Source organism: Amaranthus tricolor, chromosome 14, assembly GCF_026212465.1.
Source record: "Amaranthus tricolor cultivar Red isolate AtriRed21 chromosome 14, ASM2621246v1, whole genome shotgun sequence".
NCBI lineage: Eukaryota > Viridiplantae > Streptophyta > Magnoliopsida > Caryophyllales > Amaranthaceae > Amaranthus > Amaranthus tricolor.
Window position 1 is genome coordinate 3,307,509 of NC_080060.1, and position 18,972 is coordinate 3,326,480.

At 29.9% G+C, this 18,972-nt stretch overlaps 3 protein-coding genes and 1 non-coding gene across 4 annotated transcripts; 2 read left to right on the plus strand and 2 right to left on the minus strand.

Annotated features, from left to right (window-relative positions):
• LOC130800360 (uncharacterized) lies at positions 1 to 2,073 on the plus strand. Its single transcript, XM_057663844.1, has 2 exons — positions 1 to 488; positions 1,245 to 2,073. The coding sequence occupies exons 1-2, from the start codon at positions 350 to 352 to the stop codon at positions 1,958 to 1,960; spliced, it is 855 nt and encodes a 284-aa protein (XP_057519827.1). The 5' UTR covers positions 1 to 349; the 3' UTR covers positions 1,961 to 2,073.
• Positions 2,074 to 4,268: 2,195 nt separating this feature from the next.
• LOC130800361 (uncharacterized) lies at positions 4,269 to 6,673 on the plus strand. The gene is made up of 2 exons (XM_057663845.1): positions 4,269 to 4,635; positions 5,981 to 6,673. Exons 1-2 carry the CDS (start codon positions 4,504 to 4,506, stop codon positions 6,422 to 6,424), a joined length of 576 nt encoding a protein of 191 aa, XP_057519828.1. The 5' UTR covers positions 4,269 to 4,503; the 3' UTR covers positions 6,425 to 6,673.
• A 414-nt stretch (positions 6,674 to 7,087) lies between these two features.
• Positions 7,088 to 7,160, minus strand: TRNAA-AGC (transfer RNA alanine (anticodon AGC)). Its single transcript has one exon. It is a non-coding gene; the product is annotated as a tRNA-Ala (tRNA).
• An 829-nt stretch (positions 7,161 to 7,989) lies between these two features.
• On the minus strand, positions 7,990 to 13,576 carry LOC130800362 (protein NRT1/ PTR FAMILY 4.6-like). Its single transcript, XM_057663846.1, has 5 exons — positions 13,477 to 13,576; positions 13,278 to 13,383; positions 12,172 to 12,389; positions 10,690 to 11,133; positions 7,990 to 9,907 (listed from the first exon to the last, which is right to left on the minus strand). The coding sequence occupies exons 1-5, from the start codon at positions 13,477 to 13,479 to the stop codon at positions 8,957 to 8,959; spliced, it is 1,722 nt and encodes a 573-aa protein (XP_057519829.1). The 5' UTR covers positions 13,480 to 13,576; the 3' UTR covers positions 7,990 to 8,956.
• Positions 13,577 to 18,972: the final 5,396 nt, after the last annotated feature.

Consider the following 18,972-nt stretch of genomic DNA (forward strand, 5'->3'; position numbering starts at 1 on the left):
CACAATTAGTATGATTCTTGAGTTTTTCAGCTAGTTATTTGAAAGTTAAGGAGTCAAAGAATTAAAAAAGAAAGGAATCATCACTTTTCTCTTACAATAGGCTCAAGTATTGAAATCCCAAAACCAAAATTTGGTACAAAGTAATGCATAAAACTAAAAGGAAAGGGTTCTCTGCAATTTGAACATGTTGGAATTGCACATAAAACTACATTTATTGTAATGCATAAAAGTACTACTCCTATATAACATCATCATCATCATCATCATCATCAATTAGAAATATATACAGGCAAACTCAGATTGTTTCTAGCTAAGGGTCAAAATATAATAGATTTGATCGGATCAAAAGATGGCTGATTTCAGAAGGCGAAGTATGATGATGCGAAACAGGCTGTCCATTCCTCCAAGGATGATTGATGAGGAAGTCAATCCACCTTCTGGCTGGACTCAGACTCCTCAACACCATCTTCTTATTCTTGATCTCCCGGGTATACTATTTTATCCATCTCATTCAAATCAGTTACTACATTTTTTGTTTCATGTTATTTTAATATACTTATTTGTGCATAATTCATAAATAGCATAAAAATATTATTTAAGATGAACAAAATAAAATCTTGATTAAATTTATTTTTCAAACATAAAAAATATTGTAATTATAAAATCGATGTAACTTTATAATGCACTTTAAAGCTATTGGTGTTCATTAGGGGTGGAATGGGGCATGATTTATGCGCAAAGTTCTTGACCACACGGTTTATATGACACCTGAATTAAAGAGTTCTCAATATTAATGTTTTTGGATTATTAGGTAAGCTATTGAATCAGTATTGAATAAAAAAGAGGATTTAATTCTATCCGTAAAAAGAGATAGAAATTTTGTTATAAGATTAAAAAGAAAAATTCGACTAACTTATAGTTTTCTTCAAATTTTAAATTTAAATACTTTTACTTTAAATTTAATTATTTAATTTTAGATCTTATAATTCAAAAATTGTAGGTTAAAAAGAGGCTACAAAATTTGTTAAAATTAGTAAAAATTAATTTTAATGGATATGATTTTGTTATAATTTATAATTAAAGATCAATTACAATTAGTAAAAATCATTCACAACTTCAACTATAAAAAATGTTATAATTAAGAAAAATTAATTTTAATTAGTAAGATAAGTACATGTTCTTAATTCTAGTAACAAAATGTGAACACTAACAAATTATTTTTCTATTTGGGTTGCATTTTGAAGATTTTAGGAAAGATGATATAAAGTTTAATGTAAATGAATCTGGCACCATTATAATCAGTGGAAGGCGAAAAATAGGGGAAGATAAACAAAAGCATTTTGAAAGGACTTTCGATGTGCCAGAAAATGGAGATATTAAGAACATTACTATGAAATTTGATGGAGATGCACTTACAGTATTCATCCCCAAACTAGACAAACAAGCCAATGAAAAACCAGAAACTAAAACAGCTTTAACATCAAATAATCAAAGCCATGAAAATGAAAACAAGGAGAAGGAAAAAGAAAAAGAAAAACCAGAGACCGCCGTTTCCGGTAAAGAAATCAAGGAAAAGGAACGATTCGAGAAACCTGCAACTTCAAGTAAAACGATTAAAGAGGAAAGTGAAAAACCAGAGACCGCAATTTCTGATAAGGAAATCAAGGAAAAGGAACGATTTGAGAAACCTGCAACTTCAAGTAATACGATTAAAGAGGAAAGTGAAAGACCAGAAACTGCAATTTTAAGTAAGGACATTAAGGAGAAGGAAGACATTGAAAAACCTGATTTGAGCAAGAAATTGAAGGGAGATAAAATGAATAGAAAAGAAGGGGAAAAGACAGAGAAAACTGTAATTGTGAAGATTATTGAGAACAAAGGGATTTTTTTAGCTTCAATTATATCTTTTACACTTGGAGTTTTATTTTCTCAAAAATACCATCAAACACCTTCTAAATAAATAAATTAAGACAAAAACCTTGTTTCTTGTTTTAAGTCATCATCATAGATAATATGGATCCTTTATTGTTCATAAATTGTAAGAGATTTATATTGTATTATTAATTAAACCTATAATTTGTTTTTTAATCTTTACTAATTTTCATTTATTTTTTAATAGCTATACTTTTCTAAAAATGGACGATTTAATACTCCATCCTATTCATCTTAAATGTCTCATTTACTTTATGCACTCTATCTAATGTACTTATTCAATCCTTAATATATCGAGTTATGTATAACTAAAAATTATAAAAAGTTGATATTAATAAATAGTGTCTCAAAAGTAAATTTACCTAAAAAATAAACTGAAAAATAATATAAAATTTGAAAAAAAATTTGAAAATTTACGTAAAAGAATCTGAACCATAAAAAAATAGCAACAAATTTCAACATTTTTTACTTGTTGTTTGACATTTTATTTTAATTTATTTTTTTTAAAAAAAGATAACACTTAATATATAGCAAGTCATCTGGTGCCAGATTTACTTTAGACAAATACCTCTAAAATTTAGATTATTCATGATTAATTAATATGTGAAATAATTATTGAAAAATCACGAAAAAATTAAATTATTTGAGTTATTTTTTTCTTACTTTAAATCAAAGGGCAGTCACCAATTTCGGGATAAAACTTCTTGGAAAACCATTATTTATTTAGCATATATCTCATATAGTCATATCTCATGCAATGCTAAAAATTACAAAAAAACCAATAATAGTACTTTTGTTTTGTACATAAACAAGACTTTTGTTCAAACATAAAAATCTCAACAAAATTAATATTAACAAAAACGAGCAATTAATCATATCTTAATTTTCTTCAAGCATCATGGGAGGAACAGAAGAGGAGGTAAATCAAAAGCACCATGATGAGGAAATAAAAGAAGAGAAAGTAGAAGAAAAAATAAAGGAAAAGAAGAAAAAAGACAAGAAAAAAGAAAAAAGTGATGAAAATGACGAACAAGTTGAAGATAAATCAGAAAAGAAAGAGAAGAAGAAGAATCCTGAAGATAAAACTGATCCTGCAAAATTAAAGATTAAATTAGAGAAAATTGAAACAAAAATTCATGATTTGGTAATTAAGAAAGAAGGGATCTTGAAATCTATTCAAGAAGCTGAACATAATGCAACTGTTAATGCAAACAAGGATGAAACTAGTCTTAAACAAGAATAAATTAATTATAATAAATAAAATTAAAATTAATTGTTATTAGATTATATATAATATATAATAATAGTATTTGAGACCGTTTCTCGTTGAGACGACTTTTAAACAAAAAAATTTATAAGCTAATAATAATCTGTATTATTCGGTTATATTAAGATGCATTTCATGGTGAGAATTTGTGTATATATAAATGTATAATATAATATAATTCTTGTAGTTAGAGGGGTTAATGGTGAAAGTATTAATACTTAATGGTGACTTCAGCTGTAAATTAGTCACATGAATTTGGATGGAACTTATAAAGTGTATCAAATTTGTATCGGTATTTAATATATTTGTCAGCATGTAAGGATGAAACTAAGTTTCTTACATGTTAAAGAGTTCTTACGTTTGGGTAAAAATAAAAAACAAAAACATATTATTTGGTTTAAATTTCACGTTTTATATGGTTAAACCGTTAAATCAATCAAATCAATGATGTATAAATTTAATATGAATTTAGAGTACAATATTATTGTACATTACTTTTAATTGTATGTTCATACACATTATTTTAGTGTATTAAGTCCATACAAGACTTGAGGGTTATCAAACTTCCACTTTGAAACTAGAGATGATTATGGATTGAGTCTAATTAAATCCAACCCCAAAACTCATGTTGTAATAAAGGCAACTACTCTTGTGAGAGACTATCTTTTAAAGAGATGACTTCAAAATAAAAATTCCATATTTTTATTTACTCTTTAATTTGTATTAATTGGGCTATTTAGCCTATATATTTAATACGTCTAAGAGACCATCTCTCATAATAATTTGTGTTATAAGGGTAAGAAAATTTTAGACCAAGCTTCAGACTCATAGGATCTGATGGGTCCAGGCTAGCGAATGGATCATTTTATATATATATATATATATATATATATATATATATATATATATATATTTAAAAATTTTTTTTAAGGTATAATTGGCCTAAATGTATTTAAAATGAGTTTATGTTTGCTTATGAGTATAATCATAAATCGGTTCTACAATGGGTTTGGATTTGGTATAGAGAGAGACTTGGCCTAAAATATTTGGACAAATCAATTTGAGACATCACCTATTCTCAAGAGGGAAAAATAATACAACATCCAATAATGTAATGCCACATGTACCCAAACAATAGAGGACATAGATAGGATTCCCACCACATGATTGGGTGATGGTATTGAGCAAAGATATTACAATTTATGTGATTTGTGGGTAGGAATTAGGATCAAACCACAAGAATCAAAACCAAACTAGAGAGTGAGTAACATTCTGCAACACTCAGAACTCAGAATTAAGCAAAGATGGCAGCAATAGCTGCTGCTTCTACTGCTTATCTTGGAAACATTGACCATCTTTCTTCCAAACCTTCATTGTCTCGCACTTCTACCTCATCAAGATCTCCCAAAATCCTAGCTATGGCATCTAAAAAGAAGGTATATATGCCTCATTTTTATTTTCTTCTTTATTTTCATAATTTATCGACTCAAATTTTTTGGGATTAAGGCTTTGTCATCGTTGTTGTCATATTTTAAAAATCACATGTCTTAGATTGAGTATATAACATACTTCTGGGCCTTAACTATTAGCTTAAATTTCGATTGAGTTGATTTCTTGACCTGGTAAAATATATAACATACCATCAGCTGATAATTAAGGATACAAAATATGTTATATACTCAAATACCCTAGATTTTCAATCATATAAATTAAGGTTGTAATTATGATAATGGATTTTATGATTTTATTGCTTCTATAAATTTTAGGAAATATGTTTGTGTGAAACTTACTAATATACAAAAGTAGTGATGGAGATGGACATACAAGAGCAAAATGAAGAAACCAAGAGAGATAATTTGGGACTGAAGACTATTGGTTTGATTAAACTAACCAAAAATATATAATGCATCAAATTTAAACTGTATTATCAACAAGTGGAATGCACAATTATACAAAGAGATAATTATGAATTATGATAGAGTTGTAAAGCTTTATTTTATAGTAAAAAGCTTAAGATGCTCTATCAAACCCCCTTACATGATAGCCTATTGAGTTGAATGTGTTTGTGTGAATACTACATATTCAACCCTCAATTTAATTGATTTTTATTTGTACAAAAATCATAATTTAAAAATTATTATAGCAAACGCATTAGAATGGCGTCAAGGAATCAACTCAATCAAAAGCTTAAGCTTATGGTGGAGGCCCTATGATATGTTATATACATTAACATGCCCCCTCACACAAGAAGTGTGGATGCAGCACAGACCCTCCTCATACCTAGCGTTAAATATTGCATTTTAAATAAGGGAAAGTTGAGATTCGAACCAGTGACCTCTTATCCAGTTGGCTCTTGATAACATGTCAAGGAACATGGCCATCTTAAACATTTCGAAGGCCTTGTGCCAATGTCAAAATGAGGCTCCCTTATAACCAAAAACTCATATTATGGGCTGTTTGAATAATTATGGGCTAATAAAAATATCTTTAATTTTGATTCTCGGTGCATTAATTGGGTTGTTGGACTAATTTTGTACTTTCTTTTGCAAAGTGTGTGGGCTGTTGGAATAATTTTAGGGCCCCCATTAATGTGAGGCCCTATATTGTAGCATAGGATGCACAACTTATGCAATGAGCCTGTCAAGGAACTAACTCAACCAAAAGTTTAAACTGGTGGTTGAGGCCCCGAGATATGTTGGAGTAGCATTTTGAAGCAACCCTAAAGCTTATTTCAAAACATATGAAATAGGTATATGACAAATTTTTGGGCCCTAAAAACAGGTGAACAAATATGACCCAGGATGGAAAAAAGAATGGTTTGGTGCAGGACTGTTTTTTGAAGGGAGTGAACAAGTTGAAGTAGATGTATTCAAGAAGTTAGAAAAAAGAAAGATTTTAAGCAATGTTGAGAAAGCAGGATTACTATCAAAAGCAGAAGAGCTTGGATTTACACTTTCTTCTATTGAGAAACTTGGTGTCTTTTCTAAGGCAGAGGAATTGGGTTTACTAAGCTTATTGGAGAAATCAGCTAGTCTTAATCCTGCAACCTTAGCATCCCTTGCATTGCCTTTTCTATTGGGGGCGATTATAGCGGTTGTACTCATCCCTGACGACTCGACAGCCCTTGTGGTGGCTCAAGCGGTGGTTGCCGGTACTCTTTTTGTCGGGGCTGCCGGGTTGTTGGTGGGGTCTGTGGTTTTGGATGGGTTGCAAGAGGCTGATTAATTTGTATAATTGGTACAAGTATGTATGTACATGCTAGTGTGGTTGGGGTTTTGGAATATTATAGGCACATGGTGTGACAATTTGAGAAAAAAAGTGTGAAGAATTTTTGGGCACTTCCAACAACTAGGACTCCTTTTAACTATTATGGTAATTTTTATGTATGAATATTTCCACTATATATTATAGGAAGGATTTTTTTATATAGTTTACTTATTTGTTATATGAGTAAGAATGGGTTTATTTCTTAAATTCTAAAAATTTTAGATTATGTCACACAAATGATTCAGAATAATTAGTACAATTTAAATCAGTGTAAATTCTATTGTATAAATAATAAGAAAATCATATTTATCTCGGTTAAAGTATGTACCATTATTTACATTAGACACAACCTCAGAACAAGGAGATCACATTCTCATATATATTAGTTTGATTATTTAATTTCTATTTTTTTTATAAGAAACGTTTTACATTAAGACCACCTTAAATTATACAATAATTTGTGATGTGAAAGGGATCATGAATTCATGATTTAATAATGTTCAGCTTGGTTTAAGGAAGGTAACAAGCAGAACTAAGAGAATCATAGGCCTGTTAGGGAAAGGTAGGATAAATGTTAAATTCTGAACGAACAATTACTGCCAAAAATAAAAATTCCAAAATTGGAGAAGTGGGGTATCGATCCCCATACCTCTCGCATGCTAAGCGAGCGCTCTACCATCTGAGCTACATCCCCATGTTGATATAAGTTACTTATCGCATCATTTTATTCTTTTTTTAATGTACATTAATCAGACTACCTCTAAATCTCAAATAGCCAATCATGTTATATTACTGATGGAATGTATTTAAAATATTTTAATATCAAAAACTACATTCCAGTTAATAACTTATATATGATGACAAATAAATTGTTTTTTCTATTGAATTTTTATATAGTAAATAAATATCATCCGCTAGTTAATATAAAAAGTATATATTATTTGATAAATTATTTTACTATATAATTATTATTATTCAATATTTTAAAAATTTTAATTTTTTTAGAAGGAAAAAAATTAAAATCACCAAAGAAAAAAGTGTGCAGTGTTGTTTTATTCACAAACTTGTAATGAATCTTCGTTTCTTGATATGTAGGGGTGTTAGGATTTTTAGTAGGTTATGAGATTAATTAGAGGAAATGAGTTTTAAATGATATGAAGCATTAAGATTGAAAATTAAGATGATAGAAATTCAGAATGAATAGAAAAGAAGAATTTATGTAAACAACCATATAAATTGATATATTAATTTAATTAGTCGATTTCAATTTTTTAGAATTAAAACTCTGACATTACTGTTATTATTGTGTCTGTCTATACAACTTAACAAGAGGTGATAAACCAATATTTAGTACCCAAAGAAAATTATACAGTAGTATTATCAATAATAATAGAAACTGTTATGAATAGTAGTATACTAATGTGATTATGGGAGTATACTATTGTGTGACTTGAGTGCACTTTAATGGGATGAATTCATGAGTGTGACTCTTGAGTTGTGGAATCCAAAAGGGTGTAATAAGGTGAAGAGTATTCATGGGAATTATTGGTGTTAATGAAGATTAAGGTGAAGAGTCTCATGTGTGTGACTCTTGAGATAATGCCTTTTCAAGTTCTTAGAGTTATTTCATAGTATTCATTACCCTAAATTAACTATGTATTTATGTGAGCCATTCATCTTCAAGTACCTAGCACTATAAATAGGGCTCTCATACCCACACTTCAAGTATGCAAAACACATCAAACACAACCCTTAAGCCAAACACATAGCCTATTGTTGTTATCTCTATCTCAATTGTAATTCTTCATATTGAAGTGTTGTTTGTATTCATTTGATATAATATAAACATAAACTACACACCACGGAGGACGTAGCCATCATTGGGTGAACCTCCTTAAATCTTTGTGTCCTTGTTTGTTACTTTGTCAAACTTAATTTTGCTCATTGTTGTTTGTTCTTAACATCGTAAGTATTTGGCGATCGTTTTCAGAAACCTTGTACATATAATATATCTTAAATAGTTTGGGCCAGTAATGATTCAAATTACAATTTTAAAAAACATACATAATTGAATATCATCGATAAGCTCAACAAATCTATTGAAGATAACTCTTATCGATTTATAATAATTGGCATACTCATGGAGAGTTTGCTCTTTCCATAACATGATTATACTTTTCTTAAACATTTCCTAACATAACTATTTTGATGGCACAAGATTGCTTGATTAATTGACCACATTCTTCTGGCCTTCTCTTTAAAATAAAATCAAATAATGTTAATGTATTAACTATAGTTTTTAGAAAATGTTGATAATAACGCTTAAACTTGGGATAATGCCGTCACATACCAATATTTCTAAACAACTTAACCAGTACACTTAGTAATATATTTAGAGATATAACTTATAAAATGACGTTAATTGACAACATTAAATGAGGTTACATCCGCCACTGTTGATCGATCTAATTACCACCAAAATACATTACATTAACCTTCATTCAAGGATCTATACTTGTATCTACTAGCCCAAAACAAGTAATTCAAGAAGTTCAACCCACTTAACACACACATCAACCAGTAAAACCTTTCTAAGTGATAATGATTCAAGTTACTTCCTTTAAGCCAAGGAATTGAACCAAAAATACCAGTAACTCTATTAACAACTGCTACCAAAACAGAACTTAAGTAATACCCAATTGCCAATGAAGCCCAAGAAAAAGATGTAGCCAAAGATTTCATACTTCTAGGAGCTTCTGTAAAGAAAAACTCCAACAAACCCGCCAAGCTAAATAGATCGGCAGAGCCAAGAAACAAGTATTGTAGCGCGATCCAAAGAAATGTAATGGGTAAAGGCTCATTAGAGTCTAATTTAAGATGTTTATCAGCAACTTTTTTTCGTTCTGTTTCGACTAATGCTGCAATTGCCATTGCGATGATGGACAGAAATAGGCCTAACCCGATTCTTTGAAGATGGGATATGCCCATCTCGGAGTTGGTTATCTTTCGGGCTAATGGGAGAATGAGGTGGTTATAGACTGGCGCGAGTATCATTATAAAGATGACTGGGAAGACAGGGAGTGAAGCGGGTGGGACTTTTAAGGAACCGAGTTTTGTGTTCATGGTTGCGGCTTGTTGGACTGAGAAGGTTGAGAGTTGAGCAAGACATGAGTTTAGCATAATGGTGGATGCAAAAATTGGGATGGTTTTCATTACAATTTTGACATCTTCTACTTGTTTTTTTGTGCATTCTAGTGTTTGATGGATTGGATTGTTTGTTATTGCTTGGTTTAGGAATTTTAGTCCTGTTGTTTGTGTTGTTGGATTTTCTTGAGCTTGGCTCTCTTGGGCAGGTGTAGTTGGATTGGTATGATGGTTTGTTTCCATGTTAATGATTGGTTTCCTTGAGGAGAATTTGTTGCAAATTGCTGCTATCAAAACCTGATCCATCGTCAAGGGAAATGATCATATTATTTGGTAAGGATAAGGAAAATTTGTAGCCGTCAAGTGACCGATTCAACTAAAAGATTAAGCTGATGATTAAAAGTTGAAACCATAACATGCGCCCTTCACATGATAGCCGTTTGAGCTAGAAAATTTGGATGCTGATTGAATATATAACATATTATGGAGCTTCAACCATCAACTTAAGATTTTGGTTGAGTTGGTTCTTGTATAGGAGATCACGAGTTCAAATCTTATCCATACCCATTTCACATGGAATATTTGGTTGAGTTAGTTTTAGTCCAAAAGTTCTCGCGCCAAGAAATGTGAGAGTATATAATATATCATGGGGTTACAACCACCAACTTCAGTTTTTGATTGAGTTGGTGTCTTGACATATGTCAGCTAGCTATTCTCACACTTATTGAATATCCAGCCACTCTTGTGAGAGACCGTCTTTCAAAGAGACAATTTCAAACAAGAAGCCTATATTCTTATTTTTTCTTTAATTTGTATTAATTGGGCTATTTAGCTCATATATCTAATGTTTCTCTCGAAAAGACTGTCTCTCACAACAATTTGTGTTGAATATGTAACTTGAAATGAGGGGCTAATGAGATTTAAACTCGTGATCTTCTATTATATTTAACTTTTTATATCATGTAAAGGAGAAGCACGCTGGAGTATATAAGAGATAGTGGATTTCAATTTTCAACCATCAACTTAAGCGTCCGGTTGCATCCCAGAATTCATAAAAGAAATTAATGAGAAGTACTTGCCTTGAGAATAATAGTCAACGGGCTACCAGAAGGAACTTTAATCCTGTAATAACAAGATCCAAGTAGAAAAATAGGTATAGCAAGCAATATAGTGAGAGTAGAGATCCCAAAGCCCCATTGCCAACCTATGTTATCTTCAATCCAAACAACAAATGTAACAGCAATTAAAGCACCACAAGAAAGACAAAAAACATAGTAATTGAAAAAAGTTGATCTCTTTTTTCTCCCTTCTTTGCTGTTTTCATCAAATTGTTCAGCCCCATGTGAGGGGAGTGATCCTTTGATCCCACCAACACCAAGGGCAACCAGATAAAGGCCTATAAATAACACTGCGGCTTTTGCCCCTCCGACTTCATGGCATCTTACATTGGTGGTTTCGGCCAGTGAGCATGTTGGTGGTTCAAGAGATGGTATGTGAGCTTGTATTGTGAGTACCAAAAGTCCCTACAAAACCAATGCATTATTCAACGTTTATCATCATTAACTAAATATTCTGCTTGAAAACAGAGTCTGGGTGAGCAAAGATGACGGACAATCTATATCCGTACTTCCTTTTAAAGATAGGACTAGAAGAATGTCGTATTATTCAATGAATTAATATGATAAAACAAAAATCATAAGGCCTAACGAAATCGATCTTGAAGATTGGTTACTTAATCATTGTCAACGTAGTTGGTAGGTGTAACTAATTAAGGCAAAAATGTTATTCAACAAGTTTTTTTCATGTCCTAATCACCTAATGTGAAGGAACATTCACTTTGATGCTAATTTAGGTGGTTTTTGGCAAATGGATATTTAGTTTGGCTAGTTGGAGCTTTGATTTTTTTGTTGCTTTAAAGCTAGCTATTTAGAGAGATGTGTAGTAAAATTAAATATTAATTATTAATTTTTTATCAAAGAAATAATGGGCCAACAAGACAAAAGGTAATGAGAAAAGCAAATCAAAGCAACTTTTATCATTTTGACTTCAAAGTTGGTTTATCGGTTGTTTGAAAAGATATTTATCAAACACATTTTTTACTTTTTGACCAACTAACAAGCCAAAACTCAATCAAAAACTCAATATAAAAGTCAATTACCAAATACACCCTATATATTAGAAATAATTTTTTCTCCTAAATCTACTTACATAAATTGGTCTCGCAAAATTTCCTATTTTCCTTTTTTTGAAAATGAACCCATGTTTTATCATATATTCTGACCCATACATTTAATCCGTCTTCAACTTCTCATCTCATTCTTATATTTCAATTTTTATTATACTTACCCTTGCAAAGTTTTGTCAATACAACAAATTTAAAGTGATGAAGGAATATATTTTATGCCACTGTTTGATTTTATTTATTATATTTTAACTAAAATTATAAATATTTTTTTATCAATTATAACTAACAATATAAAACAGATAGATTACAAATAATTATAAATGCACAAATAAAAATTGGAGCATGACACTCAAAATGAAAAGTATAGATGTCTTACCATGAACTGAATAACAGCACTGATCAAAAACACATGAAAAGTAGTGAAATAAGCATCGGATAAAAAGCCACCGAGGAGTGCAAGTAAGAAGGCGGTGCCCATAAAATTAGTGACAATGATGGCTGATCTTGACGGCGAAAAGTGCATGTACTTTGACAGATAAAGTACTAAATTACTCGCATTTGCTAAATATGCTAGATTCTCCAGCACTTCAACAACTAATTATCAGCAAAACAAGTTAATTAGTTAATTTCATACTATTATATTACCCAAATTTTTAGAGGAGCTATATAAAACAACAATTTTAATGTTTTAGAACTTGTACAGTGGTCTATACGGATGTGCGACGTGATTAATTGCACATGACTCCCTCTTTCTCCCGTATATGTAAAAGTTAATAAAAAAAATTTATTAAGTTTATTAATAAAATAAATATATATATATACTATAAATAAGGCGCAAAATAAATATTTTACATACGACCCCTTCTGATTTTATATTAAAAAATTATGTACGGATAGACATCTTCATATACACAAAATCATCTACGTATCTATGCTATAAAGCACACAATCCCCATAGAGTATGCCGCCCTAGCATTCGCAAATTGTGCAAGATAAGAGCACGACACAAATTGTATTCTCCAGGTATGTGTGCGATGCAACATGTTAATGGGGTTATATTTATTTTGGATTAAAGTCGAGTTCAGTTTTTGTAAATATGTCGGGTGATCTGTTTGAGTACTTTTAGTTGGGATGTCTTTTTAAAAGTTTGTCCCCACACATAAATACGTTAGGTTTTATATTTTGATGCTTTTTAATTATAATGTTCTTTTTGTTTATGAAAAATATTTATGATATTTTTGAAATGAGAATTTTTTTTATGTTTATAGAAATAGGAGTACTTAGTTAAATCTTCCTATTATATATATAATTTTCTTTTAAATGGTAACAAAAATCAAGAAGAAAAGTTTATAATTGGAGTACTATTTTTCAAGCATTTACTTTGTGGCTTGGTAGCCTTTCAAGGTAATATAACAAATACAGTTAGACATTTCAATTAGACTCGATCAGGTACTTAATTAGGTTAAACTCTCAAATACGAACCTAATATGAAAAATGCTGCAAGAATTCCACCATGACGTCCTTTAATAGCAGATTGATTTCTCCAATCTACGTAACCTTCCCATTTGCTTAGTTTGTATGCTTCTTCCTACATAAAATTTTATATATATGCATTTTACAAAAAGAAAATCATTGCTGAAAAAAGTTTTCAATATCAAATATGAAGACAAAAGAAACTCACCATAGTAGAGTTGTTGTTTATGCACTTGTTTAATATATTGTCTACAAGAGATTCGCTGGCCAATGGGATGCTTTCACTAAATAGGAGTGTTTGGAATGACAAGAATTTATAGAAGCATAAATGAGTAATAATTCCTATATTTATTATAGAGAAAGATCTAGACTCCTAGAAAAGGACTTTACATTCTCTTGGACCTTTTCGCCCACCAATCTTTGTGTTGCAAAAGTCTACCCATCAAATAACAGCTATTTAACTTATGTATGAGACACTTTTACAGTAAAATCGTCTCATATAATAATTTGTGTATCTCAACAACTTATTTTTGGTAATTATTTTCCATGTTCTTAGTAATTCGAAAATTTAGGCTTTGGCTCGATTTGGACCATAGTTGATCATTTGTTTAAAACTATTAATGCTAAACTGTGTAATATATATATAAAAAAAGAGTTAGTACCTAAATTGATTCAGTATCTATATATAATATATATGATAGTATTCGGACAATCTTATGCTAGTTGTTAGAAATGTTCATTTGAGTCATTTGATTGATTTTGAGTTAGATATTTCAGGTTGGGTCTATTTCGATCTTGAGTCCATATTGATTTTTACATCATTGTAAATCTATTTTTAGTGTGGGAATCAATATCAGATTTGGTTGCAAAGGTTTGGTTAAGTTTGTTTTGAACACCTTTAAATTACATTGTATATTACCTTTGGAGTTTCCACTAATAAGCATATGTTCACCCAATTAAAACTGAAAAAAAAAATCATTAATAAAATTGATATTAAGTAAATTGAATTGAATTGAAAATAAATCGAAAATCTAATCACCTTATATTTAACTTTATTTATTTTCATGAATCAAAACTTTATTTGTTTATTTATAATGCAATACACATCTGCTAGATAATGAATTATACTTTACATTTTGGTAGTCTCTATCCAATTGAACATGTGCTTATCTTAAGCAATTATGAGTTAGGATTATACTAGAAAGTAGTCAATTTAGAGGAGCAGTTACGCCTGTCTAAGCTTAATGGGAAGTCCTGTTGTCCCACTCAGGTAAAAAGTAACACCTTCAATTTATTAATATTATTTTTATTATATAATAGGTTGAAGGACAAAAATAGCTAAGTAACATCGAACCCATTACCTTTTCTGACAGGTGATATTTGCTTACCAACTGAAATAAAATATAATTTTACTCTAAATCAAAATCCGTTGATGAAAAAATCTAACTTTTATACTTATTCAAGATAAGTTTTATGTACACTTAACAAATTAGAGCTCACGCCCTAAAGTCTAGTTTATGTAAAAGAAGCTTATTGTCCTATATAAATTCAACAATAGAGTCTCATATATAATCGATGACAAACGCATTAGAAAAGTTATAATAGTCAAACAAAGGATCATCGTTATATTTGATCTTCTTTTCGACCGTATGACAACAATTGATTTTACTATTATTTTTTCATTTATCTCTGAGTTTATCTCATGTTGAAAAAATTCTCTACGTTTCACACAATTTGTTAGTTATAATTGTAAATTATTCAAGTCAATTAAATATTTAACATTAATTAATGTTTAAAATTTTAAAATATTTTATATACTCTTATACTTAACCTAATAAGATAAAAAAAATTAGAAATGATTTGAAAGTAAAGAAAAAAATAACGGCGTTTTTTCTCACAGTACGGGTGGGAAGAGTACAGAGTAGTGACTTGTAAAGTGGGGAATTAGTACGTGGTGTGAGTTAAATGCTAAATGCCCCAATTGATTGGGCGATGTTGGACTTGTCAGCTAAATTTACGCAGCAACCAAAATTTGAGGTGATCAAAATACTCTCTATATGGTCAGGATTTTGCAGACATGCAAGTGGGCTGTGGGCTGTGGGCTGATATGAAATTTTGAGTAGAAAATATGAATGAATAACTGTGATTTGTTAATTATTGATAAAAAATATACTAAAAAAATTAAATAAAATATAAAAAGATAAATTATAATTTTTTAAATGCTATCTTATTAAACCTTTTCACATGAGTGTAATTTGCTAAGTTAATAAATAACAGTTATTAACTTAGAGTTACTCAATTTTGAGTTTGATATTGTACTTTTGGACGGTTGGACCTATTGTCCTACTCATAAAGCATTAATAGTAATTTGGTTCGTTTTAATCACTTTGCATCATTATTATTTATTAAAGGATAAATTGTTTTATTTTAATTTCATTTATACATTTTATCTCGTTTTCAATTTTATCTACACAATTCGATTTCTAATGATCCAAATGATTGTTGGAATTAAATGATAGCGAATAAGAAATTGAAAAATGATTGTTAATGTAGATGAAATAGTTTGTGAAGAAATTAAGATGATTGAAATAAAACAAAAATAACTATTGAGTTTGTTAAAAGATTTTCCAATCAAAATTACACAAAAGTTTATTACCAATCTCACATTATTTATGACAACGAAACATACAGTAACCTATTGTGTTTATTAATCAAAGATTTGTTAAAATTTTGAAGAACTTCAATGTAGGTTACAACAGTGGTGATTTTAGAGTACAAAAGAGTTAGGGCTGAAGGTGAAGACTAGTCATTACCAAAAAAAAAAAAAGGGTTCACGTGGCCATATTTAGTCGATATATAGTCAAATAATAACAAAAACTGACTACCTGCTGACTAGAACATTGAGTAGGCAGCCCGTCTTGTACGAGACCGTCTCACGGTAAGATGACCTTTAAACAAGAGGGCAATAAGCTAAAGTTTCTACTAATAGGGAATTTAGTCCAAATATAAAACATGTCTCATAGTAAGAACATCTCATACAAGAATTTATGTTGAGTAGACTAGAAGCAGTCGACCAAAAAAAGTCACAAGTGGTTCATTCTACCGACCAAAAGTGATTGGTAATTAAGGTGGTAGCTTTGGTCACTAGTTGGTCGGTGCAGAACATTTTCATCTGGTTCTCTTTCATAGATTTTGGTTTATAATTGATTGCAAATTTGAAATTTATCTATTTTATGCGAAATTGTCTCTTACTGAGATGACTTAAAAAAAAAATAATATTCTCATAATCTATATTTTTTGGATTATTTAATTATGTATAAGGCACATTTTTCAATAAGACCGTCGCATGTTAAAGTTTTTGCAACTACTTACTACTTGAGACATAATCAAGTTAGTATGATCAGATTATGTTTTAATTTTCAGATTAGGAGTAAAATGTGAATTAATAGTAATTGATAGATTGTGTTAAAATTAGAACACATGAGTTCAGAGAGAGGGAAACCCTTTTATGCAAATATTTTACTCCCTTCTATTTTCGCCAAATCTTTTATTTTCTCTTTCCGCATATTTAATATTGCATATACATATTTATATTAAATGATCACTAATTATTTACACAAATATCATCTAATTATTGATGTTCCAAATATTTGCTTATACTCTTTCTCACCATGTGGTCTTCATTCCCATGTTTTTAATATTGGTGAAAATTTTAATGGCACAATTAATATAAATAGGAGAGAGTAACAATCAACATAACACCAAAAGAGAAAGAAGAATAATTTCTAACATTAGGTATAATTTATCATAAAATCCTGAAGATATAGGGTGTGTTTGAAAATTTTATTCTAATTATGAAGCAAATAGTACACTATTATTTTTACTGGATTATTTATGATTTTTTAAAAATACTTGATTTAAAGTATCTGAAAAAAGTATAAATATCATTTCATTTATTTTTCTATAAAACAACTCAACTTCTTTCAATAAAACTAAGGTATATTTCTCTTTTAAAATTGATTCATCATTAAATGTTTGTTAGAAAACATTTGTGATCATAAGCTAAAATTTTAAAATGTGTCACTAAAGAGTAAAAATTTCATTTGAACTAATAATAATAATAATAATAATAATAATAATAATAATAATAATAATTTTATTTTCTTGATTTTTACGAATTTGCAATAATAACTTATAATAACCGTACATGACACGGGTACGTATGAAACTAGATACTAATTTAAAATACAAAAATTCCTAAATAAAACAGTTCTATGATGAGACTATCTCTTTTAGGCTGATCCACGTACATTTTGTGTGTTAAAGTGACTACTTATATATTTAAATTGATCAATTAGCAAAATAGGCTACAGGTTCTTCCCATTACAATCTCATATAAGAGGATTTGTTTAAAAGAAGGAATACAATTCTTTTCTTTCAAACGCACATCGGCTATAAGTCCTCTTGTTGAGCTGCCTAAGAGCCTAAAGAGTAAGAAGACCCAAAAGGGCATGTTGGACTTATCAGTTGTAATAAAGTGAGTGGGCTTTACAAGTTAGGAGTCAATAGCCCTATCAAAGAAGAGGGCAGTGGTAGAAGTAGTTTAAGTGTTTAACACCATTTAACAACCGTTTTTGGACTCCATTTGTTTGCATAAACTAGACAAAACCCAAAGGGAGAAATATCGAATTCAGCTACAAGTTTTGCGAGAGATTGTCTAAGTGAAATCGCTCAACAAGCAGTTCAACCTATTTTTTTGAAAAAAGGGAAAAGGAAATAAACAAACCATTTTGATACACGCATGCTTGTCAAAATAACAAATTCAGTTCCTTGCGTAAAAACTCTATTCTAAAACTGCACTCAAATCAATTTTTCGACATTCGTAATTTATTTACAATTTAGCACAAAAACACAACAAAAATACATGAAAAACTAATATGTTGCAAAGTTGATGATCGAGTTTAATGATGAAAATTAAAAATGTTGATAAAGATAACAATACTATTTACTTGTAAGCAGGTATTGAAAAAACCTACTTTAATATGTATAGTCACCTACTATTACTAGTTAAAGTGCCTACTTCTTATCTTGTAAGTAGTGAAACCACTTATTTTGATATGTAAAAACGCATACTACCACTAGTTAAAATGCATATCTTGTGAAATGAATGTATCAGAAAACTTGTTTTAACATGTAAATCACTTATTATTAGTAGCTAAAATGACCGTTTATTTCTTGCAATATGGAATTTTTGTAAATGCCTACTTTATTTAATAAAAACATCTCCTATTAACTGATAAATACCAATTTATTATCTTGTAAACTCAATGTATTTAAAAATTATATTTTAGTGCTCTCTCCAATTCAAAGCACATATCTCATTTCGTTTTAAACCAATTCACGTCAATCCAAAGCGTGTACGTGGAAATAATAATTTTTTTATAATATATTTAGGGTCGGTCCAAATGAGACGTCTCTTAATGAGATGGTAAGTACAGATTGAAACGGAAAAACTAGAGCTGTTCAAAAGTGACCCGACTCGAAAACCCGAACCGAAACCGAAAGTAAATCGATCTGAAAATGTGTTCCTTTTTTAGGTTTATCGAACCGGTTGACAACCGAAAATGGAAATGCTGAACCTGAGTTGTAATCGATTTTTGTAACCGACACATAACCATTAACCGAGATTACCCGAACCTAATAA